This window comes from Ambystoma mexicanum, chromosome 2q, assembly GCF_040938575.1.
Source record: "Ambystoma mexicanum isolate Mex_15411 chromosome 2q, UKY_AmexF1_1, whole genome shotgun sequence".
NCBI lineage: Eukaryota > Metazoa > Chordata > Amphibia > Caudata > Ambystomatidae > Ambystoma > Ambystoma mexicanum.
In genome coordinates, this window is record NC_090924.1 from 1,424,784,980 (window position 1) to 1,424,807,021 (window position 22,042).

Genomic DNA, 22,042 nt, shown 5'->3' on the forward strand with positions numbered 1-22,042 from the left:
TGGCCACTGTAGAACTTAAGTTCCTCACTTGGAAATTGGCCTTCTTGATAGCGGTTACATCTGCCAGAAGAATAAGTGAACTGCAAGCCCTATCTGCTGAGTATCCTTTCTTAGGACAAAGTTGTGCTCTGCACACATCCTTCCTTCCTTCCTTCCTTCCTTCCTTCCAAAAAAGTATTCAGTGTTCCATATCAACCAAACAATTTAGTTGCTGGTCTTTCCAAAACGGACTTCAGATGCAGAAAAAGCCCTCCATAACTTGGACTTTAGGATGGCACTGAAGTTTTACCCGCAGAGAACAAGCGACCTCAGAGGCTCTTCTAAACCCTTTGTTAACATTGGGAATCCAAAAGGAACCCCTGCTTCCAAGGTTTCCATCTTGCTTTGGGTTGCTTCGTGTATCTCAGAAGCTTATTCAGTACAAGGCCTGCAAGCTAATAAAGGCATCCATGCACATCTAGTGCGAGGAAAAGCAGCGGCTGGCGCTTTACAAAAATATGTGCCATGGGAGGCTATTGCCAAAGCAGCTACATGGTCTTCACCTTCGGTGCTCTGTAAGCACTATTGCCTTGATCTCAGTTCCCCGGCTGATGCCCTGTTCAGCCAGGCAGTGCTCAAAAACCTTTTTCTATAAAGGATTTCCATCCCCCTGTTTCATAGGTCAATGCTTGGGAATCTCCCCAAAGTATGGAGTATCGGGGACTGGACGTAGGAGTATAACAAAGTTACTCACCGTAGTGACTACCTTACTCCTAGTCCAGAGTCCCCTTTCCTCCATATGACTGCACGTCTGCCTTCCCCTCTAAAACGTGTCCTCTATTTGCTAATTTGTCCTTCAACTCTGACTATAGAAAAGGACTGAAGGTTTATGTGCTGGGCGAGGCTCAGGGGTGGGGGGGTCTACAGCCACGCGCGGTGTGGACTGCGTAAAAATAAAAGCAGGACATCAATATTTGTTTATGCTTCAAAGTGCCCTGGTCCCGTCCTGTAGGACGGAATGTCCCAAAAGTATGGAGGAAAGGGGACTATGGACTAGGAGTACGGTAGTCACTACAATGAGTAACTTTGTTATTTTCCTGCACAGGGGTACAGCGCTTCGGATTCAAATGCAGAAGCCCTGCTCAGGTATGTGAAACATTAGTAAATAACTAACGCAATCCACAGTTACACTCAGTAAGTCTGTACCTACATATACACTTACATTTCAGGTCCAGTAATATGGAGATCTTTTTTACCATGAGTGCAGTATAACATATTGCACTATCCCTTGTCCGACCCAGCATGGATGGATGTTTCCAACACAAGGTCAGTCATGTTGGGGCAGAGCCTATTGGGCCATTTATAGTAGTATTCTTGTTTTGTATGACTTTTTTCAACCAGCAACTCAGTAATTTAATCCTTTAGTGTTCCCTTATCATGCTTATGATGTAATATGTGCATCCTAGCGATGAATTCGCTGCTATTAAATGCTGGGAGTTGAGGGTAAACTACTAAATGTGGCGCTATTAGACAATGGGCCTCATTACACGGTAGGCGGCAACCATGGCGCTATTAGCGCCATGGTTGCTGCCGGTATTTTACCGTGTCCGCCTTGGTGGATGGTGGAATTACCGCCCTACTCCAAGGTGAGCGGGGGCGGTAATTCCCCATTCACCAAGGCACTTCCCCATTCCCATTTTTGCCCCCATAGGGCATAATGGGAATGGGGAAGGCGCTAATTACGGTACCGCAAATTGCGGTACCGTAATTAGCACCAAGGTCCCTTTGCGGCACCCTACTTTAACGGCTGGTAAAACCAGCCGTTAAGGTCGGGCCTCGCAAAGGGAACTCGTAGTAAGGCAGTAAGTGTTTACCGGTACTGGTGCCCTTACCGGTACCGGTAAACCCTTACCGCCTACCGTGTAATGAGGCCCAATGTGTATTGGAGGTTGCCTCTGTCTGATCGGGCAGCCCATAAACTGTGCTGCCCTTATTGCTCTAGATGCCAAGGGAACAGAGCAAATATGAATTACATATAATGATATGATATTTTATTTGTATCGTGCCCATACACAAATGTTTCAGAGTGCAAAATAGCTTGTGACCCCAATGAAGGGTGTTGGATAGTTCTGTGTTGCATGTCGTGAGTGTAGTTATGAGCCTTAGATATACAGAATATAGCAATTCCCGGTTATTGGTTGTACCTCCCTGTCTAGTGGCTGGGTACAACCGGGACGCTCTTCTAAGTATTGAGACGTGTGGCCATTTACACTTAAGCCCCTGTGTATACCTAGGAGCCTAGGTGGATTGCATATGTACGTTTGTGTGACCAATGTTTGGATATATGAAATGTAAGCACCCTGAGATACACATTATCCCATACCTCATGTTTCAGACATATGCTGGCATTAGTTCATTAAGACCTTTGGTTTGTGTCTGAAGTTTGTGAATGCCCCAAGCTTTCTTGTACAATAGTGCATTGGTGGTATGAGTGTTGGTGTTTACCACGTCTATCCAACCCAACAAACAATGTCATTGAGTACATGTTGGAACTCTGTGAAATGTGAGACCAATGGTGCTGTGTGGAACCTGTATCAGATCTTGGAGCCATGTTCCCCTATTTGTTTGTTGACTGGACATCCCATCTGGCCCACACAGCGTAACCCGCACGGGCATTGGATCACATAAATCACTCTGCTTGTCTTGCAATTCAAGAAATTCCGAAGGGAATAGTCTCTTTTTCTATTTTGAACCACTTCATTTTTCTAGTGAATCTGCACACTGTGCAGTTGCCGTATGGGTGGTATCCAATAATTTCTGTAAGGTTCCATAAGGAACTCTTGTCTCCTGTTTTCTCATCCATGAGTGTGTAAGGAACTCTTTTAGATTTTGTGACCTCTTCAGGTCCTTTCGTGGTAGTGGTGCCCCTAGCAGGCTTGTCTGTATGATGGGACAGAACTGAGAGTGTTCTGGGATTTTCAAACCCTGAGTGTTCTGAGCTTGTCAAACCGGGAGTGTTTTGGGAATGCAAACTGCAAATAAACTGTGGATGCCAAACTGGGAACATATTAGCATTGTGAAAACTGCACAATCACAGTATACTTCATGTTTGTCAATGTGCACATAAAGCGGAATTCTGTAAACTATACTGAAAATAGGTAACAGTCAGTGCTCCAGATAAGATTCTGCAGTGCCAGTATTTTACTACTTATTTTTTTTAACTGGGAGTAAAATTATTTTTTAGGGAGTAAAAAAGTAAGTGCCATTCCCAATGGGAATATTTAATAAGCGAGTAAAAATATGTTTTAACAGTAAAGCAGTGATATTTTCATGATAAACACTTCTTTGCACCTTGTTATTTATGCACATGTTGTTTATGCACATTAAAAGGTACATTTTTACCACTTGGATTAGGCAGTAATAATAGTAGTTTCTTCCTCGGGCACTAGGGGATCATTACAAGTTTGACGGTCTGGAAAATAAGTGCCGATAATAACGTATACCGTCACTTTTCAAGACCAGCAAACTACAATGTTTTCCTGTGGGGTTGTAAAAGTTTCTTTTGAATTGGGAAAACAAATTACTCAAATGCGCCAACTTGATTTAACTCCAGCTAAAAGGTGGAGTTAAGACAGGCACCCCAACGGCAAAAGCATCCAGTATTCCATGGAATGGGGAATACCATACCATTGCCAGCACCTGTAATCTTCTGGTAACACCGGCAAGTAGCCGCTGGTAACGGCATTCCTGTTTGCTTGTATCCTGGTGGATTTACTGCTAGGATACCGGCAAACTTGTGATGACCCTGTGTGCGACTGGTCGAAACATATCTATGGAGTTGTGTGGAGGAAAACAGCAGGACAAGCTCCTATGTGCTATTTTGTATTTTTGTTGGGAGTATCTTTACTCCTTGTTTTTATTTTTGGGGATTATTTGTCTATTTTTAGGGAGTAAAAGTGGCCCATACACCCCTTAGGGTGTAGGACTGATAACAGTAATCTAGGCATTTGCTTGACATGTTTAACATTGAGTAAAGCAGGTTGCTAAAACTGTGTAGCATTAAGGCAGAGTATGCTGGAATTGTGCACATTGGGAATGCAGTGAGCTCATAGAGTAACATCAAGATGTCAACTACAGTCACAAGATGGTCTAACTATGGGATAATCCCAACATTCAGAATATGACTGACCCAGTTTTCACAATATGCACCAAGTTTATGATAAGATCAAAGTTCACAACAAGCCAGATGTAACTTAAGACATGTTCATGATGTGGCCCACGTCCACAAGATACCCCAAGTCGATGCTATGTCCTCCTAGTTTAGATCATACTTCCATGATCTGCTTCAGTGCTGTTTTATTTCTGCTCCCTGTGCCCTGAATGCTCATGCACCTGCCTCAGGATGACCCCCAAAGGAGCATGCATAAAATGCACATCAAGGACCCTATTCATTATAATATTGCTCACACTTCCAGTACTTCTCGGACCAAATCTTGATCTGTTTCATTTAATTTCTCATGTTTCATTACCATATTTGCTTTGATTTATCTTATTCAAATGAGAACCATTTTTCAGCATTACATGGTTGCACACTAAAAAGTGCTACGTATAGTTGTAATTGTTAATTTATAAAGCGCTGAATACCAGGAGCGGTTTCTAAGCGTGGGATCAGGATTCACACCTGTGTTGTGAGCGTTGTATTGCTTTCAAGACAAACGCGTTGCCCCTGAGCTACCCTTCCTCCCTTGACATACATATAGGCAAGTCATTCATACGATAACTACACATAGGGCCTCATTACACGGAAGGCGGAGAGCCATGGCGCTATTAGCGCCATGGCTCATGCCGGTAAAATACCGGCACCGCCTTGGCGGAAAGGGGATTTACCGCCCCATTCCAAGGTTGGAGGGGCGGTAAATCCCCCTTCCGCCATTGCCCTTCCCCATTCCCATTTCTGCCCCATAGGGCTCTATGGGAATGGGGAAGGCGCTAATTACGGCACCGCAATTTTGCGGTGCCGTAATTAGCTCCGAGGTCCCTTAGCTGGTTGGTTTTTAACGCCTGCAAAAAGCAGGCGTTAAAGCACCAACCCGCTAAGGGACCTCGTAGTAAGGCGGTAATGGTTAACGGTCACCGTTACCATTAACGGTGGCCGTTAACCATTACCGCCATCCGTGTAATGAGGCCCATATACTCTTAAAGCAGTTCATGTATTTAGCATCACAATATACAAGACACATGGGATGAAGAACAAATAACACTGAGTTACATATTCTTGGCCCCGGGATGTCAGGATTATGTACTGGGTACCTCCAAAATGTTTAATGTTATGGAATACAGCCCAGTATGACCCCATACACGTCAGAAGATTTGGCTCTGAAGACTTTCTTATGTCATTATCTCTTTGCTGCAGCTGGCCATGAGCACTGTATGGATCCTGCTGCAGAGGGACGTGTTTGGCCCCATAGAAGAGCGGCTGCTAGAAATGGCCTTTGTGTGGAAGTCCGGCAGGAAGAGGAAGGTCCGCATTCTATGCATCGTAGGTGAGAGATTTGGCCATGTGCATTTCAGGCCATAAGGAGGTCTGGTTTCCTAACCAGAGGAAAAGTGGGGTGGAGTGTTATAGAAAAGTGGGAAGAGGGAAAGTAAGATGTGTTTTATGTCCAATAAATGTTGACATTACCATTATTAATGCTAATACACGGTGGGGAGGAAATAGGGGGGCCATATTATGGTGGCCCTCACCGTTGTTGGCAGTTATGTATCCAGAATCGTGGATCTCTGTGAAAAATATCACTTCCTGTGTTTGTCCCTCAGCTTCCTGTTTCCCAATTTTGAAATTTTAGTGTGGTACAATGAGCCTTCCAACAGGTAGCGGATAGTAGTATGCCCCCTATGTCCTGTTACCCCACTTGAGATGATTCCCATGATGCCTGCATCTCCTCATTCTTGACAGAGGCTCAGTGCATTCACATAGTTTTTACCAACTGAAAAACAGTCCCTAGAAAAGAAATCATTATGTGGAATGTTCCAATGCCTCTAAAAGAGGCTCTGCTCACCCATGTAATGAATGCTATATTGCATTGGAACACAACATTGTACAACCTTCCCAATTCCATGTAGCCTGTACAGAGTGTGGTTTCGCCCATATAAAGGGAGTGGCCCGAAACATCTCTCTTCACTCTAGTGATGTTAGGATGGTGTAGGGTAAAGAGGTCCAATTTCAGGCAATGCAAGGTCTGGATATTTTCCAGACCATGTTGGCCTCTAACAAGAACTTGCCAATTTAGAAATCGCTCTATTACAATATATGTCTCTCTGCTTCAATGGAAAACGTGTGAGAGATGTTAGCTCCCCTCTGTGTTGATGGAGAAAACTTACAGGGTAATTCATAGAATTTCGCAGAAAAGTGTCGCAAGCGGCTGGCGCAGAGTGTCCGCGTGCGATTGACTGCGCCAGGCACGTGCGCTAAAACCGATTTCCGCGCACAGCGTATTCATGGATTTCATGCTCCCAAACCAGCCGTGGCGCAGAGTATCGCAGCGACCCTGCAGCAGCGCCAGTAACGCCCCCAAGAACGCCCTCGCGCAAGGAAAAGCCAGCAAAATCGCTAAATCATCGCAAAGGGCTGCGCTAACCCTGGACCAGTTTACAGGGCAGCCAAACAAGGAACGCAAAGCGGGTAACGTGCATATCAGGGGTACACGTGAAGTCATACACGCGATTAGCCAGGGTAAGTGTATTACAGGGGTACACGTGAAGTCATACACGCGATTAACCAGGGTACGTGTATTACAGGGGTACGCGGGAAGTTTAACACGCGATTGGCCAGGGTATGTGTATTACAGGGGTACGCGGGAAGTTTAACACGCGATTGGCCAGGGTACGTGTATTACAGGGGTACGCGGGAAGTTTAACACGCGATTAGCCAGGGTAAGTGTATTACAGGGGTACACGTGAAGTCATACACGCGATTAGCCAGGGTACGTGTATTACAGGGGTACGCGGGAAGTTTAACACGCGATTGGCCAGGGTACGTGTATTACAGGGGTACGCGGGAAGTTTAACACGCGATTGGCCAGGGTACGTGTATCACAGGGGTACGCGGGAAGTTTAACACGCGATTAGCCAGTGTAAGTGTATTACAGGGGTACACGTGAAGTCATACACGCGATTAGCCAGGGTACGTGTATTACAGGGGTACGCGGGAAGTTTAACACGCGATTGGCCAGGGTACGTGTATTACAGGGGTACGCGGGAAGTTTAACACGCGATTAGCCAGGGTAAGTGTATTACAGGGGTACGCGGGAAGTTTAACACGCGATTAGCCAGGGTACGTGTATTACAGGGGTACGCGGGAAGTATAACACGCGATTGGCCAGGGTACATGTATTACAGGGGTACGCGGGAAGTTTAACACGCGATTGGCCAGGGTACGTGTATTACAGGGGTACGCGTGAAGTTATACACGCGATTAGCCAGGGTACGTGTATTACAGGGGTACGCGGGAAGTTTAACACGCGATTGGCCAGGGTACGTGTATTACAGGGGTACGCGGGAAGTTCAACACGCGATTGGCCAGGGTACGTGTATTACAGGGGTACGCGGGAAGTTTCACATGCGATTTGGCCAGGTACGTGTATTACAGGGGTGCGTGGGAATTATCACACGCGATTTGGCTTGGTACGTGTATTACAGGGGTGTGCGGGAATTATCACACGCAATTAGGCTGGGTGGGTCCTCACAGGTGTTCCCTGTACACCCTCCACAGCCCCTGCAGGCAGCCCACAAAACAGGGGACTACCCTGCACACCTGCTCATGTCCCCCTGCACCCCCACCCCCCAGCAGTGCAGGGGCACCCTCCACCAGGCCCCCACTCATGTCTCCCACCACCCCCACCCCCCAGCCACCAGGGTCACCCTCCACCAGGCCCCCACTCATGTCTCCCACCACCCCCACCCCCCAGCAGTGCAGGGGCAGCCTCCACCAGGCCCCCACTCATGTCCCCTATCACCCCCACCCCCCCGCCACCAGGGTCACCCTCCACCAGGCCCCCACTCATGTCTCCCACCACCCCCACCCCCCAGCAGTGCAGGGGCAGCCTCCACCAGACCCCCACTCATGTCTCCCACCACCCCCACCCCCCAGCAGTGCAGGGGCAGCCTCCACCAGGCCCCCACTCATGTCTCCCACCACCCCCACCCCCCAGCAGTGCAGGGGCAGCCTCCACCAGGCCCCCACTCATGTCCCCTATCACCCCCACCCCCCCGCCACCAGGGGCACCCTCCACCAGGCCCCCACTCATGTCTCCCACCACCCCCACCCCCCAGCAGTGCAGGGGCAGCCTCCACCAGGCCCCCACTCATGTCTCCCACCACCCCCACCCCCCAGCAGTGCAGGGGCAGCCTCCACCAGGCCCCCACTCATGTCCCCTATCACCCCCACCCCCCGCCACCAGGGGCACCCTCCACCAGGCCCCCACTCATGTCTCCCACCACCCCCACCCCCCAGCAGTGCAGGGGCACCCTCCACCAGGCCCCCACTCATGTCTCCCACCACCCCCACCCCCCAGCAGTGCAGGGGCAGCCTCCACCAGGCCCCCACTCATGTCTCCCACCACCCCCACCCCCCAGCAGTGCAGGGGCAGCCTCCACCAGGCCCCCACTCATGTCTCACACCACCCCCACCCCCCAGCAGTGCAGGGGCACCCTCCACCAGGCCCCCACTCATGTCTCCCACCACCCCCACCCCCCAGCAGTGCAGGGGCAGCCTCCACCAGGCCCCCACTCATGTCTCCCACCACCCCCACCCCCCAGCAGTGCAGGGGCAGCCTCCACCAGGCCCCCACTCATGTCTCCCACCACCCCCACCCCCCAGCAGTGCAGGGGCACCCTCCACCAGGCCCCCACTCATGTCTCCCACCACCCCCACCCCCCAGCCACCAGGGGCACCCTCCACCAGGCCCCCACTCATGTCTCCCACCACCCCCACCCCCCAGCAGTGCAGGGGCAGCCTCCACCAGGCCCCCACTCATGTCTCCCACCACCCCCACCCCCCAGCAGTGCAGGGGCAGCCTCCACCAGGCCCCCACTCATGTCCCCTATCACCCCCACCCCCCCGCCACCAGGGGCACCCTCCACCAGGCCCCCACTCATGTCTCCCACCACCCCCACCCCCCAGCAGTGCAGGGGCAGCCTCCACCAGGCCCCCACTCATGTCCCCTATCACCCCCACCCCCCCGCCACCAGGGGCACCCTCCACCAGGCCCCCACTCATGTCTCCCACCACCCCCACCCCCCAGCAGTGCAGGGGCAGCCTCCACCAGGCCCCCACTCATGTCTCCCACCACCCCCACCCCCCAGCAGTGCAGGGGCAGCCTCCACCAGGCCCCCACTCATGTCCCCTATCACCCCCACCCCCCGCCACCAGGGGCACCCTCCACCAGGCCCCCACTCATGTCTCCCACCACCCCCACCCCCCAGCAGTGCAGGGGCACCCTCCACCAGGCCCCCACTCATGTCTCCCACCACCCCCACCCCCCAGCCACCAGGGGCACCCTCCACCAGGCCCCCACTCATGTCTCCCACCACCCCCACCCCCCAGCAGTGCAGGGGCACCCTCCACCAGGCCCCCACTCATGTCTCCCACCACCCCCACCCCCCAGCCACCAGGGGCACCCTCCACCAGGCCCCCACTCATGTCTCCCACCACCCCCACCCCCCAGCAGTGCAGGGGCAGCCTCCACCAGGCCCCCACTCATGTCTCCCACCACCCCCACCCCCCAGCAGTGCAGGGGCACCCTCCACCAGGCCCCCACTCATGTCTCCCACCACCCCCACCCCCCAGCCACCAGGGTCACCCTCCACCAGGGCCCCACTCATGTCTCCCACCACCCCCACCCCCCAGCAGTGCAGGGTCACCCTCCACCAGGGCCCCACTCATGTCTCCCACCACCCCCACCCCGCAGCACTGTGGGGCACCTGCCAGCAGGCCCCCACCCATGTCCAACTCATGTCTCCCACCACCCCCACCCCCCAGCCACCAGGGTCACCCTCCACCAGGGCCCCACTCATGTCTCCCACCACCCCCACCCCCCAGCACTGTGGGGCACCTGCCAGCAGGCCCCCACCCATGTCCAACTCATGTCTCCCACCACCCCCACCCCCCAGCACTGTGGGGCACCTGCCAGCAGTCCCCCACCCATGTCCAACTCATGTCTCCCACCACCCCCACCCCCCAGCACTGTGGGGCACCTGCCAGCAGGCCCCCACCCATGTCCAACTCATGTCTCCCACCACCCCCACCCCCCAGCCACCAGGGTCACCCTCCACCAGGGCCCCACTCATGTCTCCCACCACCCCCACCCCCCAGCACTGTGGGGCACCTGCCAGCAGGCCCCCACCCATGTCCAACTCATGTCTCCCACCACCCCCACCCCCCAGCACTGTGGGGCACCTGCCAGCAGTCCCCCACCCATGTCCAACTCATGTCCCCCACCACCCCCACCCCCCAGCACTGTGGGGCACCTGCCAGTAGGCCCACACCCATGTCCAACTCATGTCTCCCACCACCCCCACCCCCCAGCAGTGCAGGGGCAGCCTCCACCAGGCCCCCACTCATGTCCCCTATCACCCCCACCCCCCCGCCACCAGGGGCACCCTCCACCAGGCCCCCACTCATGTCTCCCACCACCCCCACCCCCCAGCAGTGCAGGGGCAGCCTCCACCAGGCCCCCACTCATGTCTCCCACCACCCCCACCCCCCAGCAGTGCAGGGGCAGCCTCCACCAGGCCCCCACTCATGTCCCCTATCACCCCCACCCCCCGCCACCAGGGGCACCCTCCACCAGGCCCCCACTCATGTCTCCCACCACCCCCACCCCCCAGCAGTGCAGGGGCACCCTCCACCAGGCCCCCACTCATGTCTCCCACCACCCCCACCCCCCAGCCACCAGGGGAACCCTCCACCAGGCCCCCACTCATGTCTCCCACCACCCCCACCCCCCAGCAGTGCAGGGGCACCCTCCACCAGGCCCCCACTCATGTCTCCCACCACCCCCACACCCCAGCAGTGCAGGGTCACCCTCCACCAGGCCCCCACTCATGTCTACCACCACCCCCACCCCCCAGCCACCAGGGTCACCCTCCACCAGGCCCCCACTCATGTCCCCTATCACCCCCACCCCCCAGCCACCAGGGTCACCCTCCACCAGGCCCCCACTCATGTCTCCCATCACCCCCACACCCCAGCAGTGCAGGGTCACCCTCCACCAGGCCCCCACTCATGTCTCCCACCACCCCCACCCCCCAGCAGTGCAGGCTTAACCTCCACCAGGCCCCCACTCATGTCCCCCTGCACCCCCACCCCCCTGCCACCATGTGCAGCCCCCACCAGGTCCTCACAATCCCGAATCATGTGCGTAATGGTCATCCTCCACAGCCAAAAAGACCTACCAAGTAACCCATTCACCCACATGGAAATGGAAATCACATGTTACACCCCCAATGTACATGAAGCAAATGAACCCATGTCCGTCACACACATATTTTCAAATTGAATGGGAAAACACACAACATGACATGCATGAAACCAATGAGATGAAACCACACAGTGAACAATGGAAAAAAAAATGTATTGAAAAAAATACAAATGCCAAAGAAAGAAAACTAACTACAATGTAAATGTGAAAAAATAAGCTGCATGTCCGCATAAAAACACAAAACTAGAAAATCAAATCCAAAAAATTATGTCCAAAGTGAAATGTAAAAACTCTCCATGCAACAAAGAACTATGTACAAAAATAACAAGGGTCCATCATCACAACTGAACTAAGGAAACCTCCTAAAAAACCTACCTAAATATCAACTATATACAAAAAGTGGAGCAGTGTCCGTCGACTCCAAATAATAATAAGAACGAAAGGAAACCTAAAACTAAAGAACTATATACAAAGGCGACGGGCAAGTCCAGCGGCTCACTCTGTGGTGTTCCGGGCCAGGGCATCATCGAACTCCTGTTCGATGTCCCGGAGGCGGTCCAGTTCCATGGCCCCGAGGGTCCGCAGGGACAACGCCGTGTCCTCCTCCAACCCCCTGCGGATTGCCTCGAGGCACTCGGCCCGCCTCAGGGCCCTCCGCATGGAGTTCTCCGCCCTGACCATTGTGAGCCGCGCCTCTTCCGCCCGCCGCCGCTCCGCACCTATGGCGTGGCCCAACCGCTGCCACACGGAAGACACTCTCTGTCCTGGGTCCTCCTGCCCTCCGGCCGATGCCTGCCCCTCCGATGTCGAAGGCCCCGAGCCTTCATGGCTCCCACCATCTTGCTGCTGCTGCTGCTCTGCCTCTGCCCGTGCACTGCCTCCTGCTGCCTGCACATCCTCCGCCGGCTGGGGTGCACCTGTTGATGTGGCCACCCCTGCTGGACGTCCGACTCCCGACTGTGGCAGGGATGCCTCCTCCACCAGCCTGGCCGCACTGTCAGAGGCAGCTCCACAGGGCACCCAGGTGACTGATGGGTGGGAAGATGGCACAGAGGACGACTGGCGCGTAGGGGGTCCAGTTGAGGAGGGGGTCGGAACAAGCCCCATCAGACGGAGGAATCCGGTCTGGGTGACCTGTCCCAGCAGGCTGACGTGGTCAACGAGCCATTCGAGATGACGTGCAGTCTCTCCATGAAAAGACTGCAGGTCACCTCGCATGGCCCGTTGACGCAACGCCACACCAGCCAGGACAGGCTCAACCCGGACCTGGATAGCCACGTCGGGGCCAGCCGGGCCTTGCGTCTCCGGCTGGCGGTCGGATCCCCGCCGCTGTGCTCCACAGCACCTTCTCCGCCCTCTTCATCAGTTGACGCTGCAGACAGGGAGAAACAAAACACAGGCATCAGGGCACTGTACAATGGACACATACACGCATGACAGTTGCACATGAGTGGCATTGGCAAACCTCAGACATGTCATCACAATCCCCAACACACATGTCATTGCAACTGGCACACATGAGCCATACCACAGCCATATCGCAACTGCCACCACCATCCCTACACATACAACAGCATCAGCAGCCAAAGGGGAGCCATACATCACATGCAACACAGGAAGTGCACCACACATGTACACACACCACCACACTTGCATGCATGTCTACACCTCTGCCAAGTGTCGCACTGTTCAGACGGGCATCCATGTCACATCTGCCAATCAGGCTTCCACATACCGCTGTCACATGCATCCATGTAGCATCACTGTTGCACCTTTGACAAATACACACACATGCACATGTACACAGTGCTCATACATGCAGCCGAAAACAACATACATGCCTGACATCACGGACATGTCTACTTACATACACATTCATCCAAACATGTGTGCACGCACAACTGCATTTGCCATGCAAGCCCACACACACAAGCACCATCCATGTCTCACACATTACAGCCCTCGCATGTGTCAGCCCCACGGCCCTGTACACCCCCACCCATACTCCACCCCATACAAACAGATGTGCAACCGGCACAATGGGGAATGATCACCACACGCCCTGCTCACAACCAGGATGCATGTACACTCACCGCTCGACTCCAGACGGCTCTGCTTCTCTAGGACCTGGACGTGGAGCGCTGGGGATATGCGTTCCAGGACCCCCATCTGTTCTTCCGACAAGTGGCCCCGGCGCCCCTTGGCATCCGCTGCCTTCAAGAGGCGCCGGGCCTTGTTCAGGGTCCTGGACCTGAAGTCCTCCCAGCGCTTCCTGACATGTTGTAAGTCCCGGACTGCCACCCCCTCCGCGTTGATGGCAGTCACGATGTCTGTCCAGATCCGAGTCCGTCCTTCCTTGTCGGCGCGGGAACTTCCAAAGAGGGCATCATACTGCCCCAGGACTTGCTCCACCAGGACACCAACTTCGGTGGCACTGAAGCTGGTGCCCCTCTGCCTCTCTGGCCGGGGGTTGTCAGTGGTCACAGATGGTGTTAGCCCCGACATGACAACCCCAGAGGCAGGAGTGGGTGGGCAACTGGGTCCTGGGGCTGGGCTGTGGAGCGATGGAATTCCAGTCGGGAGTCTTCTGTTCCAGCAGGGGTGGTCACAGCAACAGCACCCCTGGCTGATGTGCAGTCAGCAAATGGCAGTGCACGTGGGCAGCAGGCAGTCAGGCAGCAGCAGATAGCAGGTGGGAGCGTGCTCGGGGCTCTGGGGGGCAGTAATTCGGCCATCTGGGCAGGAGCGTGGTCTCCCGTGTGCTCACGCGTGGCCAGCTTGGTACGGAGTGAATTGGCACGTGAAAATCCTGCACGTCAGCGTGAAAACCGAGGAAAGGCCCTTAGCGCGTAAGCGCGTCAGCACGCATACGCGATTCCATTGGACCAAAGGCCCTCAGCGCGTAAGCGCGTCTGTGACGTGACCCGCACGGGTGTTTCCCACACAGCACGTGATGACAGAGCACACGTGGAAAGACTGCACGTCAGAGTCTCATCGCGTGTAATTGGACAAAAGTGCGTGTACACGCGATTGGCCTATGTACGTGTATATGAGGTGTGCGCGGACACTTACACACGCAAGTACGTCAGCGCACCTGTATCCCGGTGTACGGCCATTTCCACCAATCACACGCAATGAGACTCTGACGTGCAGTCTTTCCACGTGTGCTCTGTCATCACGTGCTGTGTGGGAAACACCCGTGCGGGTCACGTCACAGACGCGCTTACGCGCTGAGGGCCTTTGGTCCAATGGAATCGCGTATGCGTGCTGACGCGCTTACGCGCTAAGGGCCTTTCCTCGGTTTTCACGCTGACGTGCAGGATTTTCACGTGCCAATTCACTCCGTACCAAGCTGGCCACGCGTGAGCACACGGGAGACCACGCTCCTGCCCAGAAGGCCGAATTACTGCCCCCCAGAGCCCCGAGCACGCTCCCACCTGCTATCTGCTGCTGCCTGACTGCCTGCTGCCCACGTGCACTGCCATTTGCTGCCTGCACATCAGCCAGGGGTGCTGTTGCTGTGACCACCCCTGCTGGAACAGAAGACTCCCGACTGGAATTCCATCGCTCCACAGCCCAGCCCCAGGACCCAGTTGCCCACCCACTCCTGCCTCTGGGGTTGTCATGTCGGGGCTAACACCATCTGTGACCACTGACAACCCCCGGCCAGAGAGGCAGAGGGGCACCAGCTTCAGTGCCACCGAAGTTGGTGTCCTGGTGGAGCAAGTCCTGGGGCAGTATGATGCCCTCTTTGGAAGTTCCCGCGCCGACAAGGAAGGACGGACTCGGATCTGGACAGACATCGTGACTGCCATCAACGCGGAGGGGGTGGCAGTCCGGGACTTACAACATGTCAGGAAGCGCTGGGAGGACTTCAGGTCCAGGACCCTGAACAAGGCCCGGCGCCTCTTGAAGGCAGCGGATGCCAAGGGGCGCCGGGGCCACTTGTCGGAAGAACAGATGGGGGTCCTGGAACGCATATCCCCAGCGCTCCACGTCCAGGTCCTAGAGAAGCAGAGCCGTCTGGAGTCGAGCGGTGAGTGTACATGCATCCTGGTTGTGAGCAGGGCGTGTGGTGATCATTCCCCATTGTGCCGGTTGCACATCTGTTTGTATGGGGTGGAGTATGGGTGGGGGTGTACAGGGCCGTGGGGCTGACACATGCGAGGGCTGTAATGTGTGAGACATGGATGGTGCTTGTGTGTGTGGGCTTGCATGGCAAATGCAGTTGTGCGTGCACACATGTTTGGATGAATGTGTATGTAAGTAGACATGTCCGTGATGTCAGGCATGTATGTTGTTTTCGGCTGCATGTATGAGCACTGTGTACATGTGCATGTGTGTGTATTTGTCAAAGGTGCAACAGTGATGCTACATGGATGCATGTGACAGCGGTATGTGGAAGCCTGATTGGCAGATGTGACATGGATGCCCGTCTGAACAGTGCGACACTTGGCAGAGGTGTAGACATGCATGCAAGTGTGGTGGTGTGTGTACATGTGTGGTGCACTTCCTGTGTTGCATGTGATGTATGGCTCCCCTTTGGCTGCTGATGCTGTTGTATGTGTAGGGATGGTGGTGGCAGTTGCGATATGGCTGTGGTATGGCTCATGTGTGCCAGTTGCAATGACATGTGTGTTGGGGATTGTGATGACATGTCTGAGGTTTGCCAATGCCACTCATGTGCAACTGTCATGCGTGTATGTGTCCATTGTACAGTGCCCTGATGCCTGTGTTTTGTTTCTCCCTGTCTGCAGCGTCAACTGATGAAGAGGGCGGAGAAGGTGCTGTGGAGCACAGCGGCGGGGATCCGACCGCCAGCCGGAGACGCAAGACCCGGCTCCCCTCCCGTGTTGTCATCTCGTCGGGGAGTGAGAAGTCCGGTGCCGCGTCCCAGGCCGCAGCTGCCGGGGGGAGGTCCAAGAGGCGGAGGTTGCAGTTGGACTCCTCGGCAGCAGAAGGGGCAGCTGGGACCCCACAGGGCCCAACAGGGGAAGATGGCACAGAGTCATCCAGGTTGGTGGGGGGTTTGGTGGAGGAGGGGGCCGCGCAAGCACCAGAGACAGGGTCTGGAGGTGGGGATCCCACTGGTGCTAGTGGTGCAGTGCAGGACCAGGGACAGGAGGCAGCACAGGCGGCCGCGGAGGTGCCTGTGTGCAATCCTGTCCCCGATCCTGTCCCTGCATCATCTTGCACCAGCAGGGATGCCTACGTCCAGACCCGTTTTCAGGCAGGGGATGAGCTGACGTCAACTGGCCTTCCTCTGCCTGCGGACGTGGCCATCCAGGACCGGGTTGAGCCTGTCCTGGCTGGCGTGGCGTTGCGTCAACGGGCCATGCGAGGTGACCTGCAGTCTTTTCATGGAGAGACTGCACGTCATCTCGAATGGCTCGTTGACCACGTCAGCCTGCTGGGACAGGTCACCCAGGCCGGATTCCGCTGTCTGATGGGGCTTGTTCCGACCCCCTCCTCAACTGGACCCCCTACGCGCCAGTCGTCCTCTGTGCCATCTTCCCACCCATCAGTCACCTGGGTGCCCTGTGGAGCTGCCTCTGACAGTGCGGCCAGGCTGGTGGAGGAGGCATCCCTGCCACAGTCGGGAGTCGGACGTCCAGCAGGGGTGGCCACATCAACAGGTGCACCCCAGCCGGCGGAGGATGTGCAGGCAGCAGGAGGCAGTGCACGGGCAGAGGCAGAGCAGCAGCAGCAGCAAGATGGTGGGAGCCATGAAGGCTCGGGGCCTTCGACATCGGAGGGGCAGGCATCGGCCGGAGGGCAGGAGGACCCAGGACAGAGAGTGTCTTCCGTGTGGCAGCGGTTGGGCCACGCCATAGGTGCGGAGCGGCGGCGGGCGGAAGAGGCGCGGCTCACAATGGTCAGGGCGGAGAACTCCATGCGGAGGGCCCTGAGGCGGGCCGAGTGCCTCGAGGCAATCCGCAGGGGGTTGGAGGAGGACACGGCGTCGTCCCTGCGGACCCTCGGGGCCATGGAACTGGACCGCCTCCGGGACATCGAACAGGAGTTCGATGATGCCCTGGCCCGGAACACCACAGAGTGAGCCGCTGGACTTGCCCGCCGCCTTTGTATATAGTTCTTTAGTTTTAGGTTTCCTTTCGTTCTTATTATTATTTGGAGTCGACGGACACTGCTCCACTTTTTGTATATAGTTGATATTTAGGTAGGTTTTTTAGGAGGTTTCCTTAGTTCAGTTGTGATGATGGACCCTTGTTATTTTTGTACATAGTTCTTTGTTGCATGGAGAGTTTTTACATTTCACTTTGGACATAATTTTTTGGATTTGATTTTCTAGTTTTGTGTTTTTATGCGGACATGCAGCTTATTTTTTCACATTTACATTGCAGTTAGTTTTCTTTCTTTGGCATTTGTATTTTTTTCAATACATTTTTTTTTCCATTGTTCACTGTGTGGTTTCATCTCATTGGTTTCATGCATGTCATGTTGTGTGTTTTCCCATTCAATTTGAAAATATGTGTGTGACGGACATGGGTTCATTTGCTTCATGTACATTGGGGGTGTAACATGTGATTTCCATTTCCATGTGGGTGAATGGGTTACTTGGTAGGTCTTTTTGGCTGTGGAGGATGACCATTACGCACATGATTGGGGATTGTGAGGACCTGGTGGGGGCTGCACATGGTGGCAGGGGGGTGGGGGTGCAGGGGGACATGAGTGGGGGCCTGGTGGAGGGTGACCCTGCACTGCTGGGGGGTGGGGGTGGTGGGAGACATGAGTGGGGGCCTGGTGGAGGGTGACCCTGCACTGCTGGGGTGTGGGGGTGATGGGAGACATGAGTGGGGGCCTGGTGGAGGGTGACCCTGGTGGCTGGGGGGTGGGGGTGATAGGGGACATGAGTGGGGGCCTGGTGGAGGGTGACCCTGGTGGCTGGGGGGTGGGGGTGGTGACAGACATGAGTGGGGGCCTGGTGGAGGGTGACCCTGCACTGCTGGGGTGTGGGGGTGGTGGGAGACATGAGTTGGACATGGGTGGGGGCCTGCTGGCAGGTGCCCCACAGTGCTGGGGGGTGGGGGTGGTGGGAGACATGAGTTGGACATGGGTGGGGGACTGCTGGCAGGTGCCCCACAGTGCTGGGGGGTGGGGGTGGTGGGAGACATGAGTTGGACATGGGTGGGGGCCTGCTGGCAGGTGCCCCACAGTGCTGGGGGGTGGGGGTGGTGGGAGACATGAGTGGGGCCCTGGTGGAGGGTGACCCTGGTGGCTGGGGGGTGGGGGTGGTGGGAGACATGAGTTGGACATGGGTGGGGGCCTGCTGGCAGGTGCCCCACAGTGCTGCGGGGTGGGGGTGGTGGGAGACATGAGTGGGGCCCTGGTGGAGGGTGACCCTGCACTGCTGGGGGGTGGGGGTGGTGGGAGACATGAGTGGGGCCCTGGTGGAGGGTGACCCTGGTGGCTGGGGGGTGGGGGTGGTGGGAGACATGAGTTGGACATGGGTGGGGGCCTGCTGGCAGGTGCCCCACAGTGCTGGGGTGTGGGGGTGGTGGGAGACATGAGTTGGACATGGGTGGGGGCCTGCTGGCAGGTGCCCCACAGTGCTGGGGGGTGGGGGTGGTGGGAGACATGAGTTGGACATGGGTGGGGGCCTACTGGCAGGTGCCCCACAGTGCTGGGGGTTGGGGGTGGTGGGAGACATGAGTTGGACATGGGTGGGGGCCTGCTGGCAGGTGCCCCACAGTGCTGGGGGGTGGGGGTGGTGGGAGACATGAGTTGGACATGGGTGGGGGCCTACTGGCAGGTGCCCCACAGTGCTGGGGGGTGGGGGTGGTGGGAGACATGAGTGGGGCCCTGGTGGAGGGTGACCCTGGTGGCTGGGGGGTGGGGGTGGTGGGAGACATGAGTTGGACATGGGTGGGGGCCTGCTGGCAGGTGCCCCACAGTGCTGGGGGGTGGGGGTGGTGGGAGACATGAGTTGGACATGGGTGGGGGCCTACTGGCAGGTGCCCCACAGTGCTGGGGGGTGGGGGTGGTGGGAGACATGAGTTGGACATGGGTGGGGGCCTACTGGCAGGTGCCCCACAGTGCTGGGGGGTGGGGGTGCAAGGGGACATGTGTTGGTGTTCAAGGAGACATGTGCCTTTGCTGGGGGGCATGCCCATGTTGGGTGGGCTGCCTGCGGGACATGACCAGGGATGCAGGGTAGTCCCCTGTGGTGTGGGCTGCCTGCAGGGGCCGTGGAGGGTGTACAGGGTACACCTGGGAGGACCCACACTGTCAAATCACATGTGGGACTCCCCGGCACCCCTGAAATACACGTACCGTGCAGAAATCGCGTGTAAAACTTCCCGCGCACCCCTGAAATACACGCGCCCAGGCTATTCGCGTGTAAAACTTCCCGCGCACCCCTGAAATACACGCGCCCAGGCTATTCGCGTGTAAAACTTCCCGCGCACCCCTGAAATACACGCGCCCAGGCTATTCGCGTGTAAAACTTCCCGCGCACCCCTGAAATACACGCGCCCAGGCTATTCGCGTGTGGAACTTCCCGCGCACCCCTGAAATACACGGGCCCAGGCTATTCGCGTGTGGAACTCCCCGCGCACCCCTGAAATACACGCGCCCAGGCTATTCGCGTGTGGAACTTCCCGCGCACCCCTCAAATTCACGCGCCCAGGCTATTCGCGTGTGGAACTTCCCGCGAACCCCTGAAATACACGCGCCCAGCCTATTCGCGTGTGGAACTTCCCGCGCACCCCTGAAATACACGCGCCCAGCCTATTCGCGTGTGGAACTTCCCGCGCACCCCTGAAATACACGCGCCCAGGCTATTCGCGTGTGGAACTTCCCGCGAACCCCTGAAATACACGCGCCCAGGCTATTCGCGTGTGGAACTTCCCGCGAACCCCTGTAATACACGTAGCCCGCTCCCCCAGGCCCGATCGCGTGAGGAACTTCCCGCGCACCCCTCAAATTCACGCGCCCAGGCTATTCGCGTGTGAAACTTCACGCGAACCCCTGAAATACACGTAGCCCGCTCCCCCAGGCCCGATCGCGTGAGGAACTTCACGCGAACCCCTGTAATACACGTAGCCCGCTCCCCCAGGCCCGATCGCGTGTAAAACTTCCCGCGCAACCCTGAAATACACGCGCCCAGGCTATTCGCGTGTGGAACTTCCCGCGCACCCCTGAAATACACGGGCCCAGGCTATTCGCGTGTGGAACTCCCCGCGCACCCCTGAAATACACGCGCCCAGGCTATTCGCGTGTGGAACTTCCCGCGCACCCCTCAAATTCACGCGCCCAGGCTATTCGCGTGTGGAACTTCCCGCGAACCCCTGAAATACACGCGCCCAGCCTATTCGCGTGTGGAACTTCCCGCGCACCCCTGAAATACACGCGCCCAGCCTATTCGCGTGTGGAACTTCCCGCGCACCCCTGAAATACACGCGCCCAGGCTATTCGCGTGTGGAACTTCCCGCGAACCCCTGAAATACACGCGCCCAGGCTATTCGCGTGTGGAACTTCCCGCGAACCCCTGTAATACACGCGCCCAGGCTATTCGCGTGTGGAACTTCCCGCGAACCCCTGTAATACACGTAGCCCGCTCCCCCAGGCCCGATCGCGTGAGGAACTTCCCGCGCACCCCTCAAATTCACGCGCCCAGGCTATTCGCGTGTGAAACTTCACGCGAACCCCTGAAATACACGTAGCCCGCTCCCCCAGGCCCGATCGCGTGAGGAACTTCACGCGAACCCCTGTAATACACGTAGCCCGCTCCCCCAGGCCCGATCGCGTGTGGAACTTCCCGCGCACCCCTCAAATTCACGCGCCCAGGCTATTCGCGTGTGAAACTTCACGCGAACCCCTGAAATACACGTAGCACGCTCCCCCAGGCCCGATCGCGTGAGGAACTTCACGCGAACCCCTGTAATACACGTAGCCCACTCCCCCAGGCCCGATCGCGTGTGGAACTTCACGCGAACCCCTGTAATACACGTAGCCCGCTCCCCCAGGCCCGATCGCGTGTGGAACTTCACGCGAACCCCTGAAATACACGTAGCCCGCTCCCCCAGGCCCGATCGCGTGAGGAACTTCACGCGAACCCCTGTAATACACGTAGCCCGCTCCCCCAGGCCCGATCGCGTGAGGAACTTCACGCGAACCCCTGTAATACACGTAGCCCGCTCCCCCAGGCCCGATCGCGTGAGGAACTTCACGCGAACCCCTGTAATACACGTAGCCCGCTCCCCCAGGCCCGATAGTGTGAATAACTTCACGCGAACCCCTGTGATGCACGTACCCTGCAAATCGCGTGTGACACTTCCCGCGCACCCCGGTATACATGCACACGTATTTTTTGTCAGCGGGTGTCCGTGTTTGTGGGTACCCCTTTGCACGTCATTTTTCCTGGAGGGCCACAGTATGGGACATTCATCATGGCAGTATATAGGTGCTATTTGTTGGCGCACCTTTTGGCGCACATTTCTTACAGCCGCAGAGACGCTACCGCCTCCTTTCTTGTGGCGGTCGTGTTTGTGCCTGTGCGCTGGTTTGAGCGTGCGCTTTTTTCCCCTATTCTATTCCATGAATACGTGTTGTAGGCGAGCGTG

General features: G+C 56.3%; 1 protein-coding gene across 1 annotated transcript in view; it reads left to right on the forward strand.

Moving 5' to 3' along the window:
* The window catches only part of LOC138568862 (exocyst complex component 1-like), a 1,144,699-nt gene that overhangs the window by 50,676 nt on the left and 1,071,981 nt on the right, over positions 1-22,042 (forward strand). Inside the window, exon 2 of the mRNA XM_069646643.1 lies at positions 5,393-5,522. Coding sequence (XP_069502744.1) covers positions 5,399-5,522 — 124 coding nt within the window. The 5' untranslated portion in view covers positions 5,393-5,398. The remainder of the gene's footprint in view (positions 1-5,392; positions 5,523-22,042) is intronic.